Source organism: Culex pipiens, chromosome 1 (genome assembly GCF_016801865.2).
Source record: "Culex pipiens pallens isolate TS chromosome 1, TS_CPP_V2, whole genome shotgun sequence".
In the NCBI taxonomy this organism is placed as follows: domain Eukaryota; kingdom Metazoa; phylum Arthropoda; class Insecta; order Diptera; family Culicidae; genus Culex; species Culex pipiens.
In genome coordinates this window covers 124,669,990-124,692,678 of record NC_068937.1, presented here as the reverse complement: position 1 = coordinate 124,692,678, position 22,689 = coordinate 124,669,990, and the positions used below count along the sequence as shown (strand labels likewise).

General features: G+C 39.8%; 1 protein-coding gene across 1 annotated transcript; it reads right to left on the bottom strand.

Annotated features, from left to right (window-relative positions):
• Positions 1 to 4,976: 4,976 nt before the first annotated feature.
• LOC120414273 (nucleolar protein dao-5-like) lies at positions 4,977 to 13,450 on the bottom strand. The gene is made up of 6 exons (XM_039575394.2): positions 13,200 to 13,450; positions 11,376 to 13,051; positions 10,501 to 11,306; positions 6,010 to 7,415; positions 5,704 to 5,946; positions 4,977 to 5,641 (listed from the first exon to the last, which is right to left on the bottom strand). Exons 1-6 carry the CDS (start codon positions 13,213 to 13,215, stop codon positions 5,271 to 5,273), a joined length of 4,518 nt encoding a protein of 1,505 aa, XP_039431328.1. The 5' UTR covers positions 13,216 to 13,450; the 3' UTR covers positions 4,977 to 5,270.
• Positions 13,451 to 22,689: the final 9,239 nt, after the last annotated feature.

The window sequence follows — 22,689 nt, the reverse complement described above, 5'->3', positions numbered from 1 at the left end:
CATGCATACAAAACAAGATTACGTCTTCTTGTCTGTGGTGACGAGTTGCAACCAGTGAGAAATTTCCAGGGGCTCGGGTTCCACACACAGGTATCTCTCTGCACCTAGGAGTAATAACCGATAATTTAATTTTGGAAGGGGACACTGCATTGAATGAGACTGCCAGGCTGTGTGATGATTTGGTTTAAATTGGGTCGTGCGAGAGTAAGAAAAGCCTGCGAAAAAAAAGATGGGTTTAATTGAATGAGAGTTTTGTATTGTTCTTTTGAAAATTTAAATGCCTGATTTTTTTTGCATTTAAACCGTGGGAATCGCTGTAATTTTGATTTTATTTTAGTTGTATGTATTTTGAAACATCTATCAACAAGGACGCAGCCACGAAAAATCACCGTGCGGTTGTCATCACAATGGAATACCCGATTCGAGTGGTAGTTTGACAGTTCGCTCCATAAGAAATACATTGCTCACTACCAATCGCGTCGGGTACTCCATTCAAGCACTTGACGCGCGATTTGTAATGCTGTTCTCGTCCAAGTATCACAAAAACAGAGATTCTTTAAAGAAATTTTATAATAAACTTAAAAGTGCCACCTTTAATAAAAAATGAGAAGATGTATAATTTAAAAGTTGTATATATGTTTTCAAAAGTTGGCCCAATTTTTAAAGAAAATTTATGTTTTAGTAAAACACATTTTAACCGCTTTATTCGAGGAACCATAAGCCGGGGTGACATTGATATTCTATTAATCATATTTTTCAAATAAATGTAGGCCACACAATATATGAATACAATTTAGAAATCTAGATTAAATCTAGATAGGTTGTTTTGAAAATTTAATCTAGAAATATTACATTGCGCTGGAAATTTTAATTTTAAATAACGAGGGGATTTTGATAGTTCATTGCAAATTATACCTAAAAGCGTTGAAATTGAGGAGTTGTTTATGCCGAATGAACAATACAAGGATTATTAATGATTTTTAATTTGGTGCATTTAAAACAAAAAGTTAACTGGAAAGTTTGATACGGTATGTCCACGAATCTTGCTTCCCTTGAAGATTCTGTGAAATATGATCCGTTTTCAGAATCCTCTGTGCGGTAAACACAACGCAGTAGGTGCGGTAAACACAACGCAGTAGGGCTGGTCACATAATATTTTTAATACGTATTCGGGTGTTTTCGGATGTAATGATATTATTAATATTTACCAGAAAAAATCTTAGGGCGTAATCTAACATTTGGAGATTTGTTGAACTAATTTATCAATTTTTAATTATTTAAAAAGAATTTTGAGGTTAGGTAAGTAAACAGTTATAGTTTAGCTTGAAAATTATCGGAAAAAGATTTTTCGTGAAAACATAATTAATATTGCCAAATATACCGTTTAAAGCATGAATTAAATTCTGAAATTTTCAAATTGTTGAATTTCAGATTATTTTTTTTCAAATTGTTGAATATCAGATTTTTGTTTTTAAATTACATTTCGCTTTTAGACGGAGATTTTAGCAGATTGCTAAGTGGATTTCGTCATGTTGTGATAATTGGGAGTAGAGTCAATTCTACCTGAATCAGAGTGGCAACAGAATTTTTCAATTTTTCAATTAACTAAAAATTTAAAAATTTCAATTGTTAGATTCAAAAAACTTTAAAAAATCTAAAAAGTTTCACAGCTTAAATTTTTTGGAATCCTGTAATTTTTTGAATTTTGTGATTTTGATTTTAATAAAATTGTTATTAATATGATCTCTCAATATTTATTGTTTGCTATATTCAAATGTGGCTTGGAAGTTGGAAGCCTGTACCGCTCCAGCTCCAGAGTGCATAACACTTATACCAAAATATGCGCGAATATAATCTCATTTGTGGCCAAAGTGCCTCAAAAACCGTCAATTAAAAAAAAACACATTCTAAGGGTTAAATAAAATCCGGAACATACCCTAAGAATCATTTATGTACATCCTTATGTTTATATCTTTGGAAAAGTTTAAAATGTGACTCAGAAGATAAAAAATTAAGAAAATCCCAAAATTCCATATTGCAGGAAATTAATTAAATCTACTAATGAGATGATTTTCAATCACCCCTTATAGTTTCATGAAAATATTTCGTGGCTAAACTGAGTAAGAGACGATCTAAGTTCAAAATTTGCAAAGTGGGCTGTCAAACGTTGAGAACGTATTTCACCGAGTTGATTTACGGGTGCCACGATATGTCGAGATGGGATGGACCAAATTGGCTGAAATTTGGGGTGAAGACTCGCAAGACATATCCCGTGTGCATGACGAAGCCCGATTTTGAAATTTTGCTTTTTTCAAAAATACAAAAAAATTAAAATTTACGATTTTTATATGAAATACAAAAAAATATTTTTATCTTTTTTTAAATAAACTTTGTAAAATCGGCCTTCGTCATGCACACGGAACCGGTTTAACGAGTCTTCACCAAAACTTTGAGCCGATTTGGTCAAAGCAGTGTTGAGATATCGTGGCACTCGTTTTTTGAAACTGCTAACTTCAAATAGCTATATCTCGACAATGATACATCCAAATGTCTTCAAACTTGTTTTGGTAGTAGATGAAAATGAGTATTACAATGCCCTGAAAACAGATTCAAAATAAGTTTCAATGTGTGCGCATACCAACCTTTGACATTTTTGACGATTTACATGTATGTAACCCCTTAAATGTATCATGTGAATGATAATAGAAAAATATGTAATCCAGCTTACCAGACGTTTCTTAAAAATAATGAGTTGTAATGTAATGTTAAATTTATATTAGAAATCTGAATACATTTAAAAAAAATCGCTCCTTGAAGATTATTTCGAAGTTTCGTATTATAAGAAAAAAAAAAATCAATAGTTATCAGAAGAAAATTTAGAAATTGATGTTTTTGCATTCAACGAAAAAGATTGAATTTATTTGACTCCCAATAATATTTTCCTTTGTAACTTGAAAGAAATTCCTATCGTTTCGTTTTCAATTATTTTATTTATCAAAATTGCATATTGAATCTGCGCCTGAACAAAATTAGCCAGCTAATCTGCGCCAGATCCGCGCGATCCGCACCGTCCTTAACAACCCTGTAATGTTACGTAAAAATGTGGGACCATCCACAAACCACGTGGACACTTTCTCACCCCCCCCCCCCTCGTGGACAATTGTCCGTACAAAAAAAAAATCTTTTTTTGTATGGAGCGTGGACAATCGCCATACCCCCCCCCCCCCCACGTGGTTTATGGATGGTCCCTGTCCAAGGAATCCTATAAAAACAAAGGCTCTTTGGTCCAGACACCGTCAAAACGGCATTTTTAAATTTCATTCCACTTTTTCAAAAGTTAGGCTAGATTTTTTGGTATTCTAACTATTTTTTCTTAGAAAAACCAACCTATCACCTTTCATTTGCTCCCAAGACAACTAAAATCGGTTGAAATGGGATGGAGTTATGATTTATTGAAAAATGTGTTTTTTGCAAAAAATGAAGAAACACCCTAGCACGGTGTAGGTCACCCTAATGGCCAACCAAATAAAAAATACGGGTCTAATCATTTCGGGAGGAAGGCAGGAATGAACCCCCCGACATTTTTTGAGCCCGATCGGAGAACTTTTTTTCGGTTTGTGTTCTTTTCAAATGGAAGTGCTGACGATTTTTTTTTTTTTGCGAGAAAAAGCTTTTTGCGGTACTGCACATGGGTAATTCTCTACCAACTCACACGAAATCGGGAAAAGTTGCCCCGACCCCTCTTCGATTTGCGTGAAACTTTGTCCTAAGGGGTAAATTTTGTCCCTGATCACGAATCCGAGGTCCGTTTTTTGATATCTCGTGACGGAGGGGCGGTACGACCCCTTCAATTTTCAAACATGCGAAAAAAGAGATATTTTTCAATAATTTGCAGCCTGAAACGGTGATGAGATAGAAAATTGGTGTCAAAGGGAATTTTATGTAAAATTTGACGCCCGATTTGATGGCGTACTCAGAATTCCGAAAAAAAGGATTTTTTATCGAAAAAAACACTAAAAAAGTTTTAAAAACTCTGCCATTTTCCGTTACTCGACTGTAAATTAGAAAAGTCCATTAAATTTTGCTTAAAATTACATGTTCCAAAAAAATTTACAGTCGAGTAACGGAAAATGGCACAGATTTTAAAACTTTTTTAGTGTTTTTTTTTATCAAAAAAAAAAAAAAAAAGTTAATTTTGCGAAAAGTTATGAGCATGAATTTTGACAAAAGTTTGCCTGTCCCGATCATTTTGCCCAACCCCTGTAATACTGCTACCCATCTACCACTCATCTACCCATAATTAAGATTCGGCTATGATGCCAAATCAAGGAACAATTCCGAGAAAAAACATGCCTGACTGACAATTATATTGATTTGTTTTTGTGAATTGCAAAGATCGCCCATACCAATGCCGCTCGGAAGGCACGCCGACGAGCGAGTTTGCGTACAGCTCTACGGAACCAACTGTCATCCAGACCACTGCTGCGCAACGCTTCAGAGAGTGAGGGAACCGTTCGGATGACAACACTACACCACACCGTTGGAAGATTTTTGGTTTGATATTTCACTTGCTTCCATTTATTTCATAGGTCTAAAATGCATTATCCGTTACGAGCTATATAATTCTATACAGAAACTGGGACCACGTGATGCCGCGAGGGGGTTCGGGCGAATGCCTTCCACCACGTGCCAAAAATATGGTGTCCGCGTGTATTTCATTCTTACAAACTACCAACAATCTAACATGAACGCCGACTATGCACGGTCTTCCCCGTCAGCGGCAATTTTTAAAGAGAAGAAAAATAAAGTTGAAATTAAGAGTATAGGTAAAGGGACCATCCATAAACCACGTGGACACTTTAAGGGGGGGGGGGGGGTATGGCGATTGTCCACGCTCCATATAAAAAAGATTTTTTTTGTATGGACAATTGTCCACGAAGGGGGGGGGGGGGGGTTCGGGATTCCCAAAAAAGTGTCCACGTGGTTTATGGATGGTCCCAAAAAAAAACAATCGAATATTGCTCCAGCGTCCGTTTCCCGATTGGGAAGGGCAGTTAAACGCTAAATTTGCAGTCAGTTAAATTTAATGTAAACAATTCAATCGAGCTCAGCTGGTTCTCGTTTTGCAAAAGTTAGTTGATAATAATAATAATAATAATGAGTGTAAAATATGAGGGTTTCAGTTGATGCGCTAATACACTAAAGAAAAGGGTCGTCTCCTACAAACTAAAGGGGTCACTAGATGTTCGAGTCCGGCTCGCCTCCTCGCCTTAATCCTGCGCCGCGTCCCGGAATTTCATGAGCAGCTCGAACCGCTTGTTCGTGCGGACGCCCTTCAGAATCTGGTGCTGCTTGTGGCGGCTCTGCTCGACGACGCGCCGCGTTCCGTCCGGGGCGTCCTGCTGCTGTGACTTACCTGCACCGTCCTCGCTTCTGGGCTTGAAGGCGGCCTTAAACTGCTGCTGGCGCTTCTCCTGGCGGGCCTCGTCCGAGAGGAGCTTGGCCGCGGCGGAGGTGGAGGAGGAGGAGGAGGAGGCAGCAGCAGAGTGGGACGCTGGCTTGGCAGCGCCGAATTTGAGCTGCATGGCGACGCCAGCGCCGTTCTTTTGACCAGATTGGGGGGCAGATTTCTGGGGAGTTGCTGCGAGAGAAGTAAAGTTGGTCAGGTTTAAATTCCAGGTTGACGTTCCGCAAAACACTTACCATTCCGCGCCGGGGCCGGACTCTTGGTCGCACTGCTCGTAAGGATCTCCTTCGCACGTTGCGCCTTTCGGTTGTGATACTCGGCAATCGATTCCATCCGGCTGAACTGGTTCTGGTGGATGTTCTTAAAGTTGGGCAGTTTGCTGATCTTGGATGGCTTGGGCCCGTCCGACGGTCCAGATGTGGCCGCTGCTCCCATCTCTCTGTGCTCCGAAAGGGACCGCTTGCGGCCGTTTTTGGATTCTGTAAAAGGAATTGTACAGTGATTAAATTTTACATAAAAGAGAGCATTCAAACAATACTCACTGCTGTCCGTCTTGAGGCTCTTCTTGAGCCGCTCATCCAACGTCTCGACCATGATCGTGCTGTTGGCCGGGCTGTGGAATGTGACGATCTTCTTGGTGCTCAGGTCGGCATCGCTCGCCGACAGCGACCTTTTGCGACTGTTTTGGATCAGTCGCTCCTTGACGGTCAACTTGTCGGCGGTAGTCTTTCCCACCGGAGTGCTGGTGGCCTGCTTTGGCGCCGGTTCCAGGGCCGTAGCGACGATCGGACTGTCAAAGATTTCGATGATCTCCGGCGCCTGCACGGGAACGCTGGCCTGCTCTTGGGCGTCCGGTTTGTCCGGCGAGTAGTCGTCGTCCTTGGCGATCGCTGGCTTCGATTCTGGAGTCTTTGGCGTTGCCGGCGTCGGCTGTTTGATCGCCACGCTCGGAGTGTCCGGAATTTCTACGAACGCCACCGTGTTGCTCGAAGACTGCTGCGGTTCCGGCAGTTTACCGACGAGATCTATCTCTTCCTGCTCAAGCGCCGGTTCTTTCTGCTTGGGAGCCTCAGGCAGAACCGTAATCGACTCCTGGTCACGATCGTTTTCCGCGAAAAACTCGTCAACCGAGTCCGGCATGCTGGTAGAGAACAAATCCTCCTCGTTTTGGGCCACGTCCTCGGCCGTGTCGTTCAGCGATGCCGGCGGTTCCGTCTTGTTCAACTCGTCCTCTGCCGGTGCAACGGACTCCTGCGTAGAATCCTCAAGCGCCGAAGGCGCCTCCGTGTTGTCCAAATCATCCGTCTGATCCGGTTGCTGTTGCTCAACAGCTGCTTCAACAGGTTCCTCAACTGCTGGTTCCTCCTCCGGCACCACCTCCTTCTCCTGCTCATCCCCAACAGCTTCTCCAACCTCACCCATCACCTCCCCGAGCTCCTGCGCCAACAACTCGGCAGGTACATCGTCCGAAACGGCCGCCGCTGCTGCCGCAACGTCGCTCAACCGACCCGACTCCTCCAAAAACTCCACCGACTCAAACAGCTCCTCCATCTTCTCCTCTACCGTCGGCCCAGCGGTGGCGCCGGCGGCGGCACCTGCGGACTCCTCCTCGACGAGCAATGCCTCGGAGAAGGCACTGCTGGCGGACGCTTCTGCTATTTCGGCGATCGGCGGTTCCTCAGCTGAGGGCGCAGGATCGTCGGGGACTGCTTCCGCTGTGGTCTGCTGTGGTAGAGCTGCTAAAGGAGGTGTCTGTTCGATCGGGGTCTCGGGAAAATTTCCGGCAGACTCGGGAGCGACTTCCTCGACGGCGGCCTCGGTGGAGTCCTGCATTTCCGGTTCGGGGATGGTGGCAGCAGATGTGGGCTCTTCTGCTGGCTGGTCAACTTCTTCGGCTGCTGAAATTTCGTCAGTGATTGGGGCGGCATCGGATTTTTCTTGGGTTGTTCTGGGATGGGACAATAATAAAATTAAGAATTTATATAAAGCTTCGAAATCAGGAAGATTTTTTTTCTGGGCAACTTTTTTTTATTTACGTGCATCAATTGAAAATGTATTTCTCTGCGTTTAGGGGGTGGGGGTCTTAAATTCCGAAAATCTCTTGACTTAATATTTGAAAAAACCCTAAGTACAGGCAAAAAGTTTTTTTTTTCTCGAAAATGTTGTTATTGAAATCCTGATTTTTTTAAGTGTTATATTTAAAAACTATATTGTATATTAAACTGTATTGAAAGACTGGGAAAATTGCGGCTTTTATAAGATGTCATGCTATACATTTTAACAAAGGTATATGAAAGACCTTTCCAACAAGTCCAAAAGATTTAAGATCTGACAACACTTTCAAACTTATAAGCACTTACAAGCACAATCAACTGTCCATGATTTTTTGGAGATTTTTTTGATACATTTTCCCGATGAAATGTTCGAATTATGCAGATTGAGCTATAGTCACAACCAAAAGCAAATCCTATACCATTCTTTAGTAAGAAAGGCAAAAAGGAAAATTTTCTAAAATCTAAACCGATCCGATCGAAGTCAAATTATTTTCAAGAGCTCGGTAATTATGGCCTGGACTATGATTTAAAGAAGAAAATTTGGACAAAATTACACAAAAAATATTTAAGGAATGCCGAAAAATGGGCCTTTAATTTCTCTTGAGTATTTTTTTTTTTCCAACAGCTGTAATTTTTGAACCAAACTTTCAGCATGAATAAAAATAAGAGAGGATTTGTCCATATATTTTTATTGAAAACCCATCAGTTTAAAAATTATTCCGGGTCTAAAAAAATTCCAGAAATCAAAGTTTAGACTTTAACTGGTTCAGGTTCAGAAAATCACCTTTCAAATGCAACCAAAAGATCTCAAATCAGAACTATGGGCTCTAAGAAACTACAAAATTGACCACATTTTTACCACACACGGACATCATCGCGCTATGACAAATTAGGCCACAAAATTCAGAGATTGAAGATAGATCAGTTCTGTCAGCTTCAATCGATAGGGCATCAAAAATCGATAGTAGATGTTTCTTTTTAGATTTTTCCGATGGATTTTCCTCAATGTAATATTCGGATTACGAAGATTGATCTATAGTCAAATCCAAAAGCAAATCCTATACCTTTCTGCAGTAGAAAGGTAAAAACATATTGATTTCATTTCACAGAAGAATGTTCAATTTAACTATACTCAACTAAACTAAAAAAAACACGGGTTACATTGCAAATAACAAATGATCCGAAACAGTGTTGTTAATGAGTGATAGAAAAAAAAACAATCATTTCTCGGATTAGTTTTCAAAAAGACGTAAGAGCCATTGGTAAACAAAGCCCTTTTTGCAACGGTATTCGACCTACTTACGAAAAAACAATTTCAAAAGTGCTTGAGATTGTTCATCTACACGTCCTTCAAGTGCTCTAAATTAAAGATAAGTGAAATTTTGTTTCAATTTGGAGAAAAATGAAAATAGTGTCGCAGGTCACGGTGGCTCTTACGGCTTTTTGAAAACTCATACGAGATTTGATGATTCCTGCAAAAAATATCTGGAAGTATAGCAATCGTCACTGTAGCTTGTGAGTTCTCTTCTTTTCGTGCTTTCCAGCAAGAATTCTCTTTCTGCCATTTCTTCTCTTTTCCTCGCTCACGAACACTCGCCGAAGATTATTTTGCTTTCTCAGAAAACCGCAATGAGAGAGAACGCAATAGGGGTGTTGGAAGCCGACCACGCAAAACATCCCGTTAAACTGCATTGACAAATTAAGTTTTTTGGCAGCTTTTGTGGGTACGTTCTGTTGACGTGAGGATAGTTGTGCAATTTGGAATCAGAGAGAAAAATCGACAATTCTTGGTGCTGAGAATCTCGCGACGAAAAGAAGACGGTGGAAGATGAAATTTCGAGCGTGAAGATTGTGTTCCGTACCAAATCCAGGGAGAAGACTCCTACAACCTAACGACCAGGGTTGACTGGGACTGAACCCCGGCCAACTTGGGTGAGAGGCAAACATGCTTCCAACTACCGGTCTGCCTTTGAGGATTTACTTAAAACTGTTAATTTGATTGAATTCAGTAAGGGGTTTAAATGTATAAAATGATCTAAAAAATAAAAAAAGAATATAAATAACTTTTTTTGTAATGGAAAAAAAATCAATTCAATAACAATTTGAGCTATTAAGCAGCTCCATGGAAAACATGAAAATCCCGCAATTTCTACCAACCAGTGAGGAGTGTCTCCAGATCAGCTCCAGAAAAGTGCTAAAAATAGGCAGTCGTCACCAGCAGGATCGGTAGATTTGAAGAAGTTAAAGAATGCCATTGTGCTACCTGCAAAGCCAGGCAGTTTGAGCAAGGACGCTTAAAATTGTCTGGAAACCCTCCCTGTGGACGTGAGAAGAAGAAACGACGGGAGCAACCTGCGTATGTGAGCACAAAAATCAAGCTAAACAATCGAAAACATCGAAGCGAAATGCTTCAACTGTGGTGGCGACCATTCGACGAAGAATCGGAGCTGCCCAAGACGGCAGCAAGCGACGACGAGGCACCAACCAAATCGCCGCAAAACTCCACCAGCATTCACGAACGAACGGATTTTCCCGCTTTGGCGTCACCAGGAGTGGGATCTGTTCGAGTGGATCCAAATCTCCAAGCTAGAAACGTTCAAAGCCAAAAACAGGTGAGCAACGAATGAAGATGATGAAGGGATTGGCCGGGTGGGTGAAATGAAAACGCGCAGGTTTTAGTCTGAAGATTGCTTTTGCTCGAGCAATTCAATCGCGTTTAATTCCGATATGTTTCAGTTTAATCGAATACATTTTAAAAAGTGCAGTAGTGGAAGCATAGGCATTGCAGTTTGTGCAAAAGAATGTAAAAAAAGAACTGTAACAAGAAATAGTATTCAAAATCCCTTTGAACATTGGAAGTGTAAAGGTTTCAAGATTCCTAACGACTAACAGATTTTTTCTCTCTTATCAAGCTCTAATATTGCAGCGCTCACTCTCTCTCTCTCGTTCACACGCGCACTCGTGCTCTTTTTCACTTACCCGTTGATGGGCTCGGCCTCCGTAGCCTCCGTCACCACCGCTGGCGGCGCCTCATCCTGGAAATCCCCAACGATGGCCATAATCTCCTCGCGCGACACGCTCGCCTTCGGCTCATCCTCGTCATCATTTTGCTTCTTCTTCTTCTGCTTCTCGTCCTCCTCCTCTTCCGAGCTCACCACCGGAGCGATCGTCTTCCTCTTGCCCCGTCCCGCTGGGGTGGCCGACGTTTCCGGCTTGACCGGCTTCGCAGCCGACTTGGTCACCGCTGCGGTTGCTTCCGCATCGTCAAAGAACTTTTTCGGCTTGATCTTGCGGCCGGAACGGCTGCTGCCGGGTTCTTCAGCTGCGACTGCCGGAGCTGGAGCGGCCGCCATGGTTTTGCGACTGGGCGTCTTGGGCGCCGGTTTCGGTTCGGAATCGTCAATAGAGGATGACGCAGCGGGCAGTGTCTTGCGGCCGCGCTTCGGCTTGTTCTCCTGCTGTGGTTCTTCCTCCTGCTCCGCCTCCTTCTTCGGAGGGGTGGTAGATTCGGCGGAAGATTCAGTTGGAACGGTGCTGACGCTGGAGCGGCTGCTACTGGCCAGTGGGTCGCGATCGGGAACGATTTCCGGGTCGGAGGTCGAGACCGCCAGCGGCTTGGGCGAGGCCTTCTTTGGCGGAGAGACGACTTTAGGGGCGGCCACCGGTGATGCGGGTTTCGGCGTTTCCGGCTTCAGGTGGTGATGGTCGTTGACGTTGCGCTTGGTAATTTGGCGCTCCTCCGTCGCCGGGGAGATCTTGAACGGCGAGCCTTCGCCGTCGTCGTCCTAGAGGAAGATACAATTTGTCAAAAAGTTAGCAAAAGTTCAACCTTCAACGCTTCTAAAGTCAATTACCTTTTTGGCCTTCTTGGTCGACACCGCCGCCGGCAGTTGCTGCACCGGGACGCTGAGTCGCTTAACCGGCGACGTCGTCGTCGCCACCGGAGTGTCCTTTTTCGGCGCGTACGGCGAGCCCTTCTTCACGATTTGCTGCGGTGAACGGATCGGCGACGGGGCCGCAACCTTCGGCGAAGCGGTCTTCACCGGGGACGCAGGGACCACCTTGGGGGTTGCTGCTGCCGCGGCCACCACCGTCGGGACCGATTCGTCCTGCTCGAACTCGCCAAAGTACTTTTTGGGCTTGATCTTGCGTCCCGAGCGGGATGTTGGGGCCGGTTCCGAGGAATCTGGTTTGACCGAAGGTTCCGGGGAAGGGTCGCGCGCGACTGACTTCGCCCTGGCGGGCGTTTTGGTCGCCGGTTTCTTGACTGGAGACTCGACCTTGGAAGTGGGTTCGTCTGGCAGGGCAAGCGGATCGGTCTCATCTGGTTTGGTCGCTTGCGGAGCCATGGATTTGTTTCGACGAGCAGGCGTTTTCGGCGCTGGAGCAGGTTCGTCCACGGATGGCTTGCGAGCTGCCATGGACTTTGCTCGACCGGGAGTTTTCGGGGCAGGTTTGGGCTCCTCCTCGTCGGCGGCATCGGCGAATCGACGCGGAACGGACTTGGTTCTGGCCGGGGTTTTGGGTGCCGGTTTGGTCTCCTCTTCCGGTTCTTCGGCAGCTTTGCGGACAAATTTTCCGGGAGTTTTCGGCGCAGGTTTGTCCTCTTCCTCAGTTTGACGAGCGACCGATCTGGCCCGACCATAAGTCTTTGGCTTCTCTTCGAAAGCCACTTCATCAACGGAAGGCTTGCGTGCCATGGACCGACCCCGTCCTGGAGCCTTGGCCGCTGGTTTGACCTCCTCTTCTTCATCGATGGCTTTGCGTGCAACCGATCGACCACGTCCGGGAGTTTTGGTCACCGGTTTTTCTTCCTCCTCCTCGCTTTCTTCAGCAGCTTTGCGGGTCAACTTTCCCTTTCCCGGCGTCTTGGCCGCAGGCTTCTCGTCTTCATGCTCCGTGGCCAGCTGCCGCACGACGGCAGCCTTCGCCTTGCCCGGCGTCTTCGGAACCGGTTTCTCCTCCACGTCCAGTTCGTCCTTCTTGGGAGCAACGGACTTCCTCGACGCCGTAACAGCCGGCACGACCACGTCCTCAAACTCCTTCAGATGTGCCGGCACCTTAATCTTACGTCCAGTTCGGGACAATCCGGGACCAGCCTCGGGAACCTGCTCCGGCTCTGCTTCAACCTTCTTGGCCGGTGTCTTCTTGGGCGTTCCACCATCCGCCGAACTGTTCTTGACCGCCGACTTGAGCAGCGTCTTCCGGGCCGAAGCCGGAGCAACCTTCTTCACCACCTCCGGCTCCGGCGACTCCTCCCGGCTGCTTCCCCCATTTTTAGCCAGCGTCTTGCGCGACGACTTCTTCACCTCCCCAGATTCCGAATCGGACCCATTCTTCGCCGAAGGCGGCGTTCCGGCCGAACCCAGAACCAGCGTCTTCCGGGCGGTTTTCTTCGCCGAAGCCGCTTCCGACACCCCCGTCGTGTCCTTTCGCTTGCCAGGGGACGCCACCACGGTGTCCGGCGAGTCGTCAAAATGCGCCGGACGCTTCACCTTGCGGCCGGATTTGGTCGCCGGTGGCGTTCCTTCTGCGAGCGAGTGTAAAAAAAAGAAGAAGCAAAGTTTGTAAACAAGACCAAATCCAAGAGGGCGGCGGCAACAAAAACCGTTGCAAGGACATCGCAGCAGCTCACGCAATTTTGCGGTCATTTTTTTTCTCTTCCATCCAAAACTCACCTCCTCCTCGATTCATGATGGCGCGCCGGAAAAACTAGAAACCGAAAATTACGCAAACAAAACTAAAAATTCCACTTTAAAAACACTGCCCAGCTGTCGCGCGCACTTTTCCCTCGTAATTGCACAGCAATTCACTCCGTTAAAATCGCGAAATTGAACGTAAAAATTAGTTTTTATTGGTCTCAAAAATGCCCGCGACGGCGACCCTCGTTTGCTTGGATTGTGCTGGGTTTTTGAAGTTGGTTGTTTGATTTCTGAACGTTATTTTTTCCCTCTTTCGCCTCTCTTTCGCGGCGGGTAGTTCGCGGAACGGACGACGGTGGCGCTAGTGTTGCGGGCGAAAATTGCGCAGCCGTTGAATAACAAAGATCACAGACAAGCGTCATTAAATTCATTAAATTAGGTTTAATTTGCTGATTTTAATTTGCTGATTTTTAAAAACACTGCGATTTATTTTGTTATTTGTGAGCGCAATAATACCCAGAGTGAAATTTTAGCGAGGACTTCCGATAATCGAGTGCGAGCTACATATATATCTAGAGTTTTTTTTTTTGAATAGGTCCTATGAACAAGACAATAGCTTATTGGACCTTTTAAAAAAAAACTCAAGATATTTTTTATTCTGCTGGGACATTTTGTTACGAGGGGGGGAGAAGGGGGTCCAATATCTTTTGCGTTACGTTTTACGTAAAAAAGAACGCTCCCTATAGGCCTATAGGCACACCGATTTTATTAGGGAACCCAAATAACACTTTTTATGGTTTAAGTACCTGAACTCAGAAATTCGTATGATAAAAGTGGGATAACAAACTCAGCTAATCGTGATTTTTGCAAGGGGAAATTAAAATTAAAAGTACGGGTTTTGTTTTTTAGCTCAAAATTAAGTAAGTCCGTTGCAAATATTTTTTTAAGTTTATGTCCCTCGGCTCTAACCAAAGTCGAGGGGGGGGGGGCAAAAAAAAATATGTAAAAAAAATATATTGCAAGCCTAGGTTTCAACGTTTGGAAGAAAAAAATGTTTAAAATTGAATTTTACACGCGTCCAGTTCCTTTCCAATATTTGTTTTCAAAATATTGATGTATTGACGGATTTTTTTTTTCTCGAGAAAAATAACTTTTCGTGGGACTGTACATTGTTATTTCATGAAAATTTAAAATGTCTTCAAAGGAGTTCAAACGACATAAGCTTTGAAAAATGTTTGCAACGACCTAAACCTGGGAAAAAATATTATTCAATTTTCTGGCAGAAAATTTAAAAAAATTGAGTAGGAAACTCAAAAACTTCGAAACACAGAAATTTAAAAATTCAGAAATTGGGTCCAAAATTTAGCTAAAGTTTATGATATTAGTGTTCACAACGATAAAGCTTATTTGTCTGAGTCTAGGTCTGAGTACAATGACCCTTTGTTCGTGCGCAAAGAATTTAAGATGGATTTTTAAATCAATTTAAAAAAAAATACTTCGCGGCCCTTCTTGACAGGACCTAGGGTCCTACTTAACAGCTCGTTCCAAGGGGACCATAGTTGATCCATAAAAAAATGGACTTGTCAATATATTTATTTTTCATTAAAATGAAAAAAAAAAAATGAACAGAAATGGGTTTTAATCGTGTTTTTTACCGTTATAAGCACTTCGAAAGGAACCGGTCAAGAAAAAAGTCAAATGGGCAGCAGCGGCAGCTAAAGCAAGCCAGAGAGGGTGAAGAAAAGCCCCAAGAAATCGCTCCCTCTCCTTTGTTCTGCTGTTCGTAAAGCTGTTTCTTGACCCCTTTCCTTCCGATCTGCGTACTAGCCTTATACACTCAAAGTCAAAAGTATCCTTTTATCAAGTTCACCCACGTCACCCTTTTAAAAGGGTATCGAAAATGTACTGATTTTGACATACCCTTTTGAAAGGGTGACGCCGGGTGAACTTGAAAAAAGGATAGAAAGTATCCTTTTGAGGGGTACTTCTGATTTTAAGTGTACATAAAAATTTACGTAGTGATTTAGGACCTTATTAAGAAATTAAAAAAGTACAAATATTAAAAAACAGACATAATGGAGTTGAGAAATTAAAAAAAATAATCACAGATTTGTAAATAAAAGATATTTTTTTAAATCATGGAATTACCAATTTGAATCTTAAAAAATTCAAATATTTTTAGTATTAAAAAAAATCACAGAGTTATTTAAATAAACTAAAAATTAAAAAGTTCATGGCTTCCAAATTCCAACATTGCTAGAATAATGCCAGGATAAAAAAAATTAAAAATTGTTAAAACTAAAAAAAAAACTAAAACTTAACAATTAATAATTAAAAATTCTAGAAATTAAAAAAAGCAGTTCGAACTCCATTGTTGAATTTGAGTTTCTAACCTAAAATAAGACTCCAGAAATGTTCAATGGGAATGACCAAGCTACAAAAAACGCCTCTATTTGTCTGTGCCTCAGGCGAATTTCGCCGCAACCCAGTACAAAATTCTGCCGCTAGACCACTGCACTTGTCTGGCTTTGTCAGGCCAACAACCAATCATTAGGGTTATTAAATGTTATTAAAGGTCTAGTAAAATGTTAATAAGATAGGGTCGACCACACGGTCAAACAGAACTGCATTAAAAATCATTCGATTTGTAGAAAAAAAAGGTGCAGGTGGTTATGTTACACATGACCAGTATGACAAAGAACTTAGCAGAAAAGCTTTTAAAATTAAGCAATTTTGTTGAATTATGCGTCAGATGAAATCAAAACATTATTGAGCAGTTCTCTAGGATTTCGGTCATTCGATTTTTTTTGTATTTTTTAATCCGACTGAAACTTTTTTGGTGCCTTCGGTATGCCCAAAGAAGCCATTTTGCATCATTAGTTTGTCCATATAATTTTCCATACAAATTCGGCAGCTGTCCATACAAAAATGATGTATGAAAATTCAAAAATCTGTATCTTTTGAAGGAATTTTTTGATCGATTTGGTGTCTTCGGCAAAGTTGTAGGTATGGATACGGACTACACTGGAAAAAAATAATACACGGTAAAAAAAATTTGGTGATTTTTTTATTTAACTTTTTATCACTAAAACTTGATTTACAAAAAAACACTATTTTTAATTTTTTTTATTTTTTGATGTGTTTTAGAAGGCATAAAATGCCAACTTTTCAGAAATTTCCAGGTTGTGCAAAAAATCACTGACCGAGTTATGAATTTTTTAATCAATACTGATTTTTTCAAAAAATCGAAATTTTGGTCGTAAAAATTTTTCAACTTCATTTTTCGATGTAAAATCAAATTTGCAATCAAAAAGTACTTTACTGAAATTTTGATAAAGTGCACCGTTTTCAAGTTATAGCCATATTTAAGTGACTTTTTTGAAAATAGTCGCAGTTTTAAATTTTTTTAAATTAGTGCACATGTTTGCCCAGTTTTGAAAAAAATATTTTTGAAAAGCTGAGAAAATTCTCTATATTTTGCTTATTTGGACTTTGTTGATACGACCTTTAGTTGCTGAGATATTGCAATGCAAAGGTTTAAAAACAGGAAAATTGATGTTTTCTAAGTTTCACCCAAACAACCCACCATTTTCTATCGTCAATATCTCAGCAACTAATGGTCCGATTTTCAATGTTAATATATGAAACATTTGTGAAATTTTCCGATCTCTTCGAAAAAAATATTTTTGGAATTTTCAAATCAAGACTAACATTTCACAAAGGCCAAACATTCAATATTACGCCCTTTTAAAATGTTTGTCTTGATTTGAAAATTCCAAAAATATTTTTTTCGAAAAGATCGGAAAATTTCACAATTGTTTCATATATTAACATTGAAAATCGGACCATTAGTTGCTGAGATATTGACGATAGAAAATGGTGGGTTGTTTGGGTGAAACTTAGAAAACATCAATTTTCCTGTTTTTAAACCTTTGCATTGCAATATCTCAGCAACTAAAGGTCGTATCAACATAGTCCGAATAAGCAAAATATAGAGAATTTTCTCAGCTTTTCAAAAATATTTTTTTCAAAACTGGGCAAACATGTGCACTAATTTAAAAAAATGAAAAACTGCGACTATTTTCAAAAAAGTCACTTAAATATGGCTATAACTTGAAAACGGTGCACTTTATCAAAATTTTAGTAAAGTACTTTTTGATTGCAAATTTGATTTTACATCGAAAAATGAAGTTGAAAAATTTTTACGACCAAAATTTCGATTTTTTGAAAAAATCAGTATTGATTAAAAAATTCATAACTCGGTCAGTGATTTTTTGCACAACCTGGAAATTTCTGAAAAGTTGGCATTTTATGTCTTCTAAAACATATCAAAAAATAAAAAAAAATTAAAAATAGTGTTTTTTTGTAAATCAAGTTTAAGTGATAAAAAGTTAAATAAAAAAATCACCAAATTTTTTTTTACCGTGTATTATTTTTTCCAGTGTAGTCCGTATCCATACCTACAACTTTGCCGAAGACACCAAATCGATCAAAAAATTCCTTCAAAAGATACAGATTTTTGAATTTTCATACATCATTTTTGTATGGACAGCTGCCGAATTTGTATGGAAAATTATATGGACAAACTAATGATGCAAAATGGCTTCTTTGGGCATACCGAAGGCACCAAAAAAGTTTCAGCCGGATTAAAAAATACAAAAATTAAAATTGAAGAAAAAAGACCGATTTCGTAGAGAATTGCTCTATTGGATTTATATTTTCGTTTAATTTCTCTTTAAGCTCCGTATTAAAAAACCATGATATCTCTATCATTCGATGTTTGTCCCCCAATCTGAACAATCGTGAGGTACATCCTCTCCAGATTGTTGACACCTTTTTCGAAATGGCCAGTATTGTAAACCATGAGTTGTGATACCCATATTGCCAAAACTCGTTGGTTCAATAGATGTCTTCCCGGGAAAACTTTCCTTTAGGGCACCGGCCACTGCAGCTTTTGGTTAACTTTTTCTAAATTGCCATTTTCATTACCAATACCAAAAACCCAAAATCGTATGGTTCGGTAAATGTCCTTCCGGGAGAACCTCCCTGAGGGCACCAGCCACTCCAGGTTGTGGCCAATACTGTCAAAATGGCCATTTTCATCACCAGTATCAAAATCCAAGAAGTTTGATACCCATGTTGTCCAGTCTCGTATGGCCTTCCATCAGAACACCCCTTAGGAATCTGGCCACTCCGGGTCTTGTGGCCAGAATATTGTTGTTGTTTACTCCTCGGCGTCCAACGATAGAATGATTTCCCAGGGTTGACCGAGCGGGGTTATATTGGCTTAGAATGGTGACGGATGCCCCGCCCCTTTGCGCCGGTTATCCCATTCTTACGTCATTCGCTTTTTGATGCACTGGTGGGGATAAGAAGTCGTGAAGGCAGCATTTTTGCCAACGATTTTCATTCCATCGTCATCGTTCGAACCGACAACATCGTAGCAGCAGTAGCAGCAGCGGAAAAAAAAATCAACGACTGGAGGAAATCAAGAGCGAGCTCCGAAAAGAAGAAACACGCCAGCGTGTGCGTGAAATTGCTGCCAAAACAACGTCGAAGGAGAAAAACAAGGCCTACTTGGATGGACGCTCGAGAAGATGGCCACAAGAATCATCTTCTGCTGCAATTTAACAAAATGGCGCTTTTCAGCGCCAACGAAAAATTCACGAAAGAGTTATTGTTTCAAATGATTCATGCACTGCTTCTGGTGCATTTTTAAAGCTTTTGACGCTTGGCGTTTAATTTAATTTAAATATTTCCCCCAAAATTTTCATTAAAAAAAAATGAACGAAAAGGGTAGAGGACCCAGTTTTCGCCCACCTACTGGATTAAATCTGTATTTAGCAAACTTATACCATTTTTTGGTTGAATTTATTATGCAGGTTCACATATTCATTCATTTTTAGTACTTATTGAAACTTTCCTGATGAATTTCTATTGTTTATTTAGTTTTTATAAGCTTTTCAAAAAATGCCTTACTGCAGCCGCCATATTTTTTGTCAATTTAGCCTACAGCGGGTAATAATGTTTATGAAGGAAAACAACTCATTTTGCAAAAAAATAATGTAAATGAATAATTCATTAGTTCACTGTATGTCTGAATTTCATGAAAATCTAGTGATTTACCTGTTTTAAACGTTTACCAAAGGTTATTTCAATAAAATAAAGTGCGCGATTTCTGGGGTCATGAAAAAACATGCGATCCAATTTTCGTCCAGGGCGAAATCTAGTATTGTGTTTTAAGATTTTATCTAGAACCAGTTTTCGTTTACCATAAAAACTTATCTAATCGCAGCGAAATGTGCTTGAAAATATATTTGGAACATTCTAGATTATTTTTTAAAGATAAATAATCATTTTTATTCCTTTCACTCATAAGGGGGTTTTGGTATAAACATCAGTTTAAAAATTAACCTAGGCTAAGATATGGAACATCTAGTTCAAAAGTAGTAAAAGTTTACTGGTACAGAGGAGAAATTAAGCAGAGGATGGAAAAGTAGTTACACATGTGCTTTAAGAGGTACTCGAAGTTTTATATTGAGTCAATTCGGGAGCGAATGACCTATAGGGTTAAAGCTCTTCTAACAAAATCAACAACAACATGGAGCTAATTGTAACTGTGTGCCCTTATATTGGGTGAATCGGGACACATGAGTTCTAACACAAATTTTGATTTAGTCATATTTTTTTAGTGAGAGTGAGAATATGTTTTGGTTTTAGTTAGTATATACAAAGAACCTCAACATTAGTAAGATATCTGTAATGAAAACTCCTAGGGTTTTTTGAACTTCAATTTATTTTACGACAAAAGAAGTGCACATCAATGAAATTGTGCTTCGGGAACATGTTGTGTATCAATAGGAGACCATATTTGCTTAGCTTTGTGTCATAATTTCATTGGATTTCTAGATTTTTGTCGTGGTCGAAAACTGGTTCCAAGGGTGTGCGAAAATTGGATTTAGGGGGGCGAAAATAGGCTCTTCAGAGCACTTTATTGAAACGCAAAATTTTATCAAAAATGAACATGTTAATTATAAAAACCTTGTGGAAACATAAAATCAAAATGTTTATCATCGTTCTACAACAAATAGAACCAAAAAACATAAATTTTCATTAAATTCTCATCAAATTTCCTAGATTGCCACTAAAACAGGGTGGCCACCAGATTTCGATTTTCAATTTCCCGGTTTTTTCCCGGTTTTCTCCCGAGACCAGAAGGAATTTTCCGGAATGTTTTTAAACCAAATTACAATGTTTTTTTTAGGCTAACGTTGGTATCAACATACTTTTGGAACGCATACATTTGGTTCAAAGTTTGAGTTCCTCAAGAAAGCTTTCAAATATCTTGAGTACAAAGTAAGTAAGTTGAAAACGAAGCCGTTTTTATCTGTTTCCAATCCAAACCTCTAATTTTTCTAATGATTGGGATTTTTCATCATCATGCTATATAGATTTTACAAACTAAAAATTAAAAAAAACGTTTTTATTTTTTAGAATAACATTAATTATTATTAGAAAGCAGGAAATGGCATTTACAATATATAATTTTGTAGAAAAGATTTGCAAAAATACATTGTTATCAACATTTATATAAATGCTCGTAAAGTTTCTTTGAAAAAAGGTTTTGTGTATTCAAGAGTGGTGGGTCTCGTGGCACAGGGGTAGCGGCTTCGGCTGCCGATCCCGATGATGCTATGAGACGCGGGTTCGATTCCCGCCTTATCCACTGAGCTTCTATCGGATGGTGAAGTAAAACGTCGGTCCCGGTTTCTCCTGTCTCGTCAGAGGCGCTGGAGCAGAAATCCCACGTTAGAGGAAGGCCATGCCCCGGGGGGCGTAGTGCCAATAGTTTCGTTTCGTATTCAAGAAGAACGATTATTCCAAGAATTATCAATTTCTGTGAATTAATTATTATTTTTTGGTGAGTACTTTCTTTTTAACCAAAAAGTCTTTTTGAATCATTAGTCCAAACAAAAATGTATACACTTTGGCAGCAGTGCAGGAAAGTTCCATACAAATATAAAAAAACGGTAACACTTTTTTTTATCGATTAAGTATCTTCGGTAAGTTGATTGATGGAATAAATTTTCGAAAATAATTTTAATTTAGAAAAACTGTCTGAAATACCCAAAACACAAAATGGTAAAAAATCATAAAAAATGATCGAGCTGCGATTTTTTCAACAACACATTAGGCTGGTACAAATTTTATTTAAAGTTTTTGTCCCTTCCTTCATTTTTTTCATAGAACATCTAAATTTCAATCGAAAATTGAGTGCAATCAGCTGAAATCTATTTAAAATACATTCCCCTGCGTTTGGAATCATTTTTAAGCATGTTTGGGTTGATTTAATAATCTTTTGATTTTTTTTTTAATTTTCGGTCTTTAATATCGCAAAAAGTTTTTTCCGTACATTTTTTGAAGACTAATAATTGCAAAACAACTGAACTAGTGTAAAATGCATTTTTAAACACTTTTTGCATTCAAATGTTGAGACTATGGCTTGTTCTTTAATTTTTTTTGTTATATTTTATTTTTTTGTTTTTTTACTCAACGTCCATGTACATTTCTTCAAATCAGTTTTCTTAGTAAAGCTTCAAAATAAAATGTTTTTCTGTATTTCTTAAACTATCTGCTGAAAATGCCAAGCATTTTGGAGATATTCTTTCTGTTAATTAAATATTCATTGACTTTTTTTTTATTTTTTCTATTATTTTTTCTTCCATATTTAATAATAATAATTTTGTATAAATTTATGATGACCGACGAATTGTTTTTGGAACAGAGATTTTTTAAACTGCCCAAAATATACATTTGAAAAATTTTCAAAAATAGTTTTGATTTCAGATTTAAACATGCTATTTAATAGTATTTTTTTAGAAGTTGTAGCTATTTTCATTAAAAAATCGTTCTATTTTAGCTTTAAAAAATCGAATGGTTGAGAAAATTCTTTACTGCTTTCTTTGAAGGACAAATCTTGATCATTAAATTAAAAAAAAATCCTGATTTAAATTTTATGCACAACTAATATTTTAGCAAACAAAGGTCAAATTAACAATATCCAAATTATGAAACATATGATTATTTTTACAAATATTTTGAATGTTTTAAATTAAATGGCACAATTTACAAATTTGAAACAAATATTCGTAGAAAAAACAAAAAGAAAAAACTCTAAAACGGTGCACATTTAAATTAAATATGCACAGTTTTAAATTCTTAAAATTTCTTAACGAATGCAAATTATAGGTTTATCATTCAAATATTTTTGAATATTTTTGGCACAATTTACAAATTTGAAACAAATCTTCGTAGAAATAACAAAAAGAAAAAACCCTAAAACGATGCACTGTGTGTGTGTGTGGTCCAATCCAATACCCGCTAACCGGTAGCGAAATTATGGGAAAGTATAGTTTGTATCAGACTTTGTATATGCCGAATGCTGATACAACTTATCTCAGTCCCGGGTATTAGGTGGTGATAGCCCTCGCGCTGCTTCCAACGACCCGTTTCAGAATGACAGAGC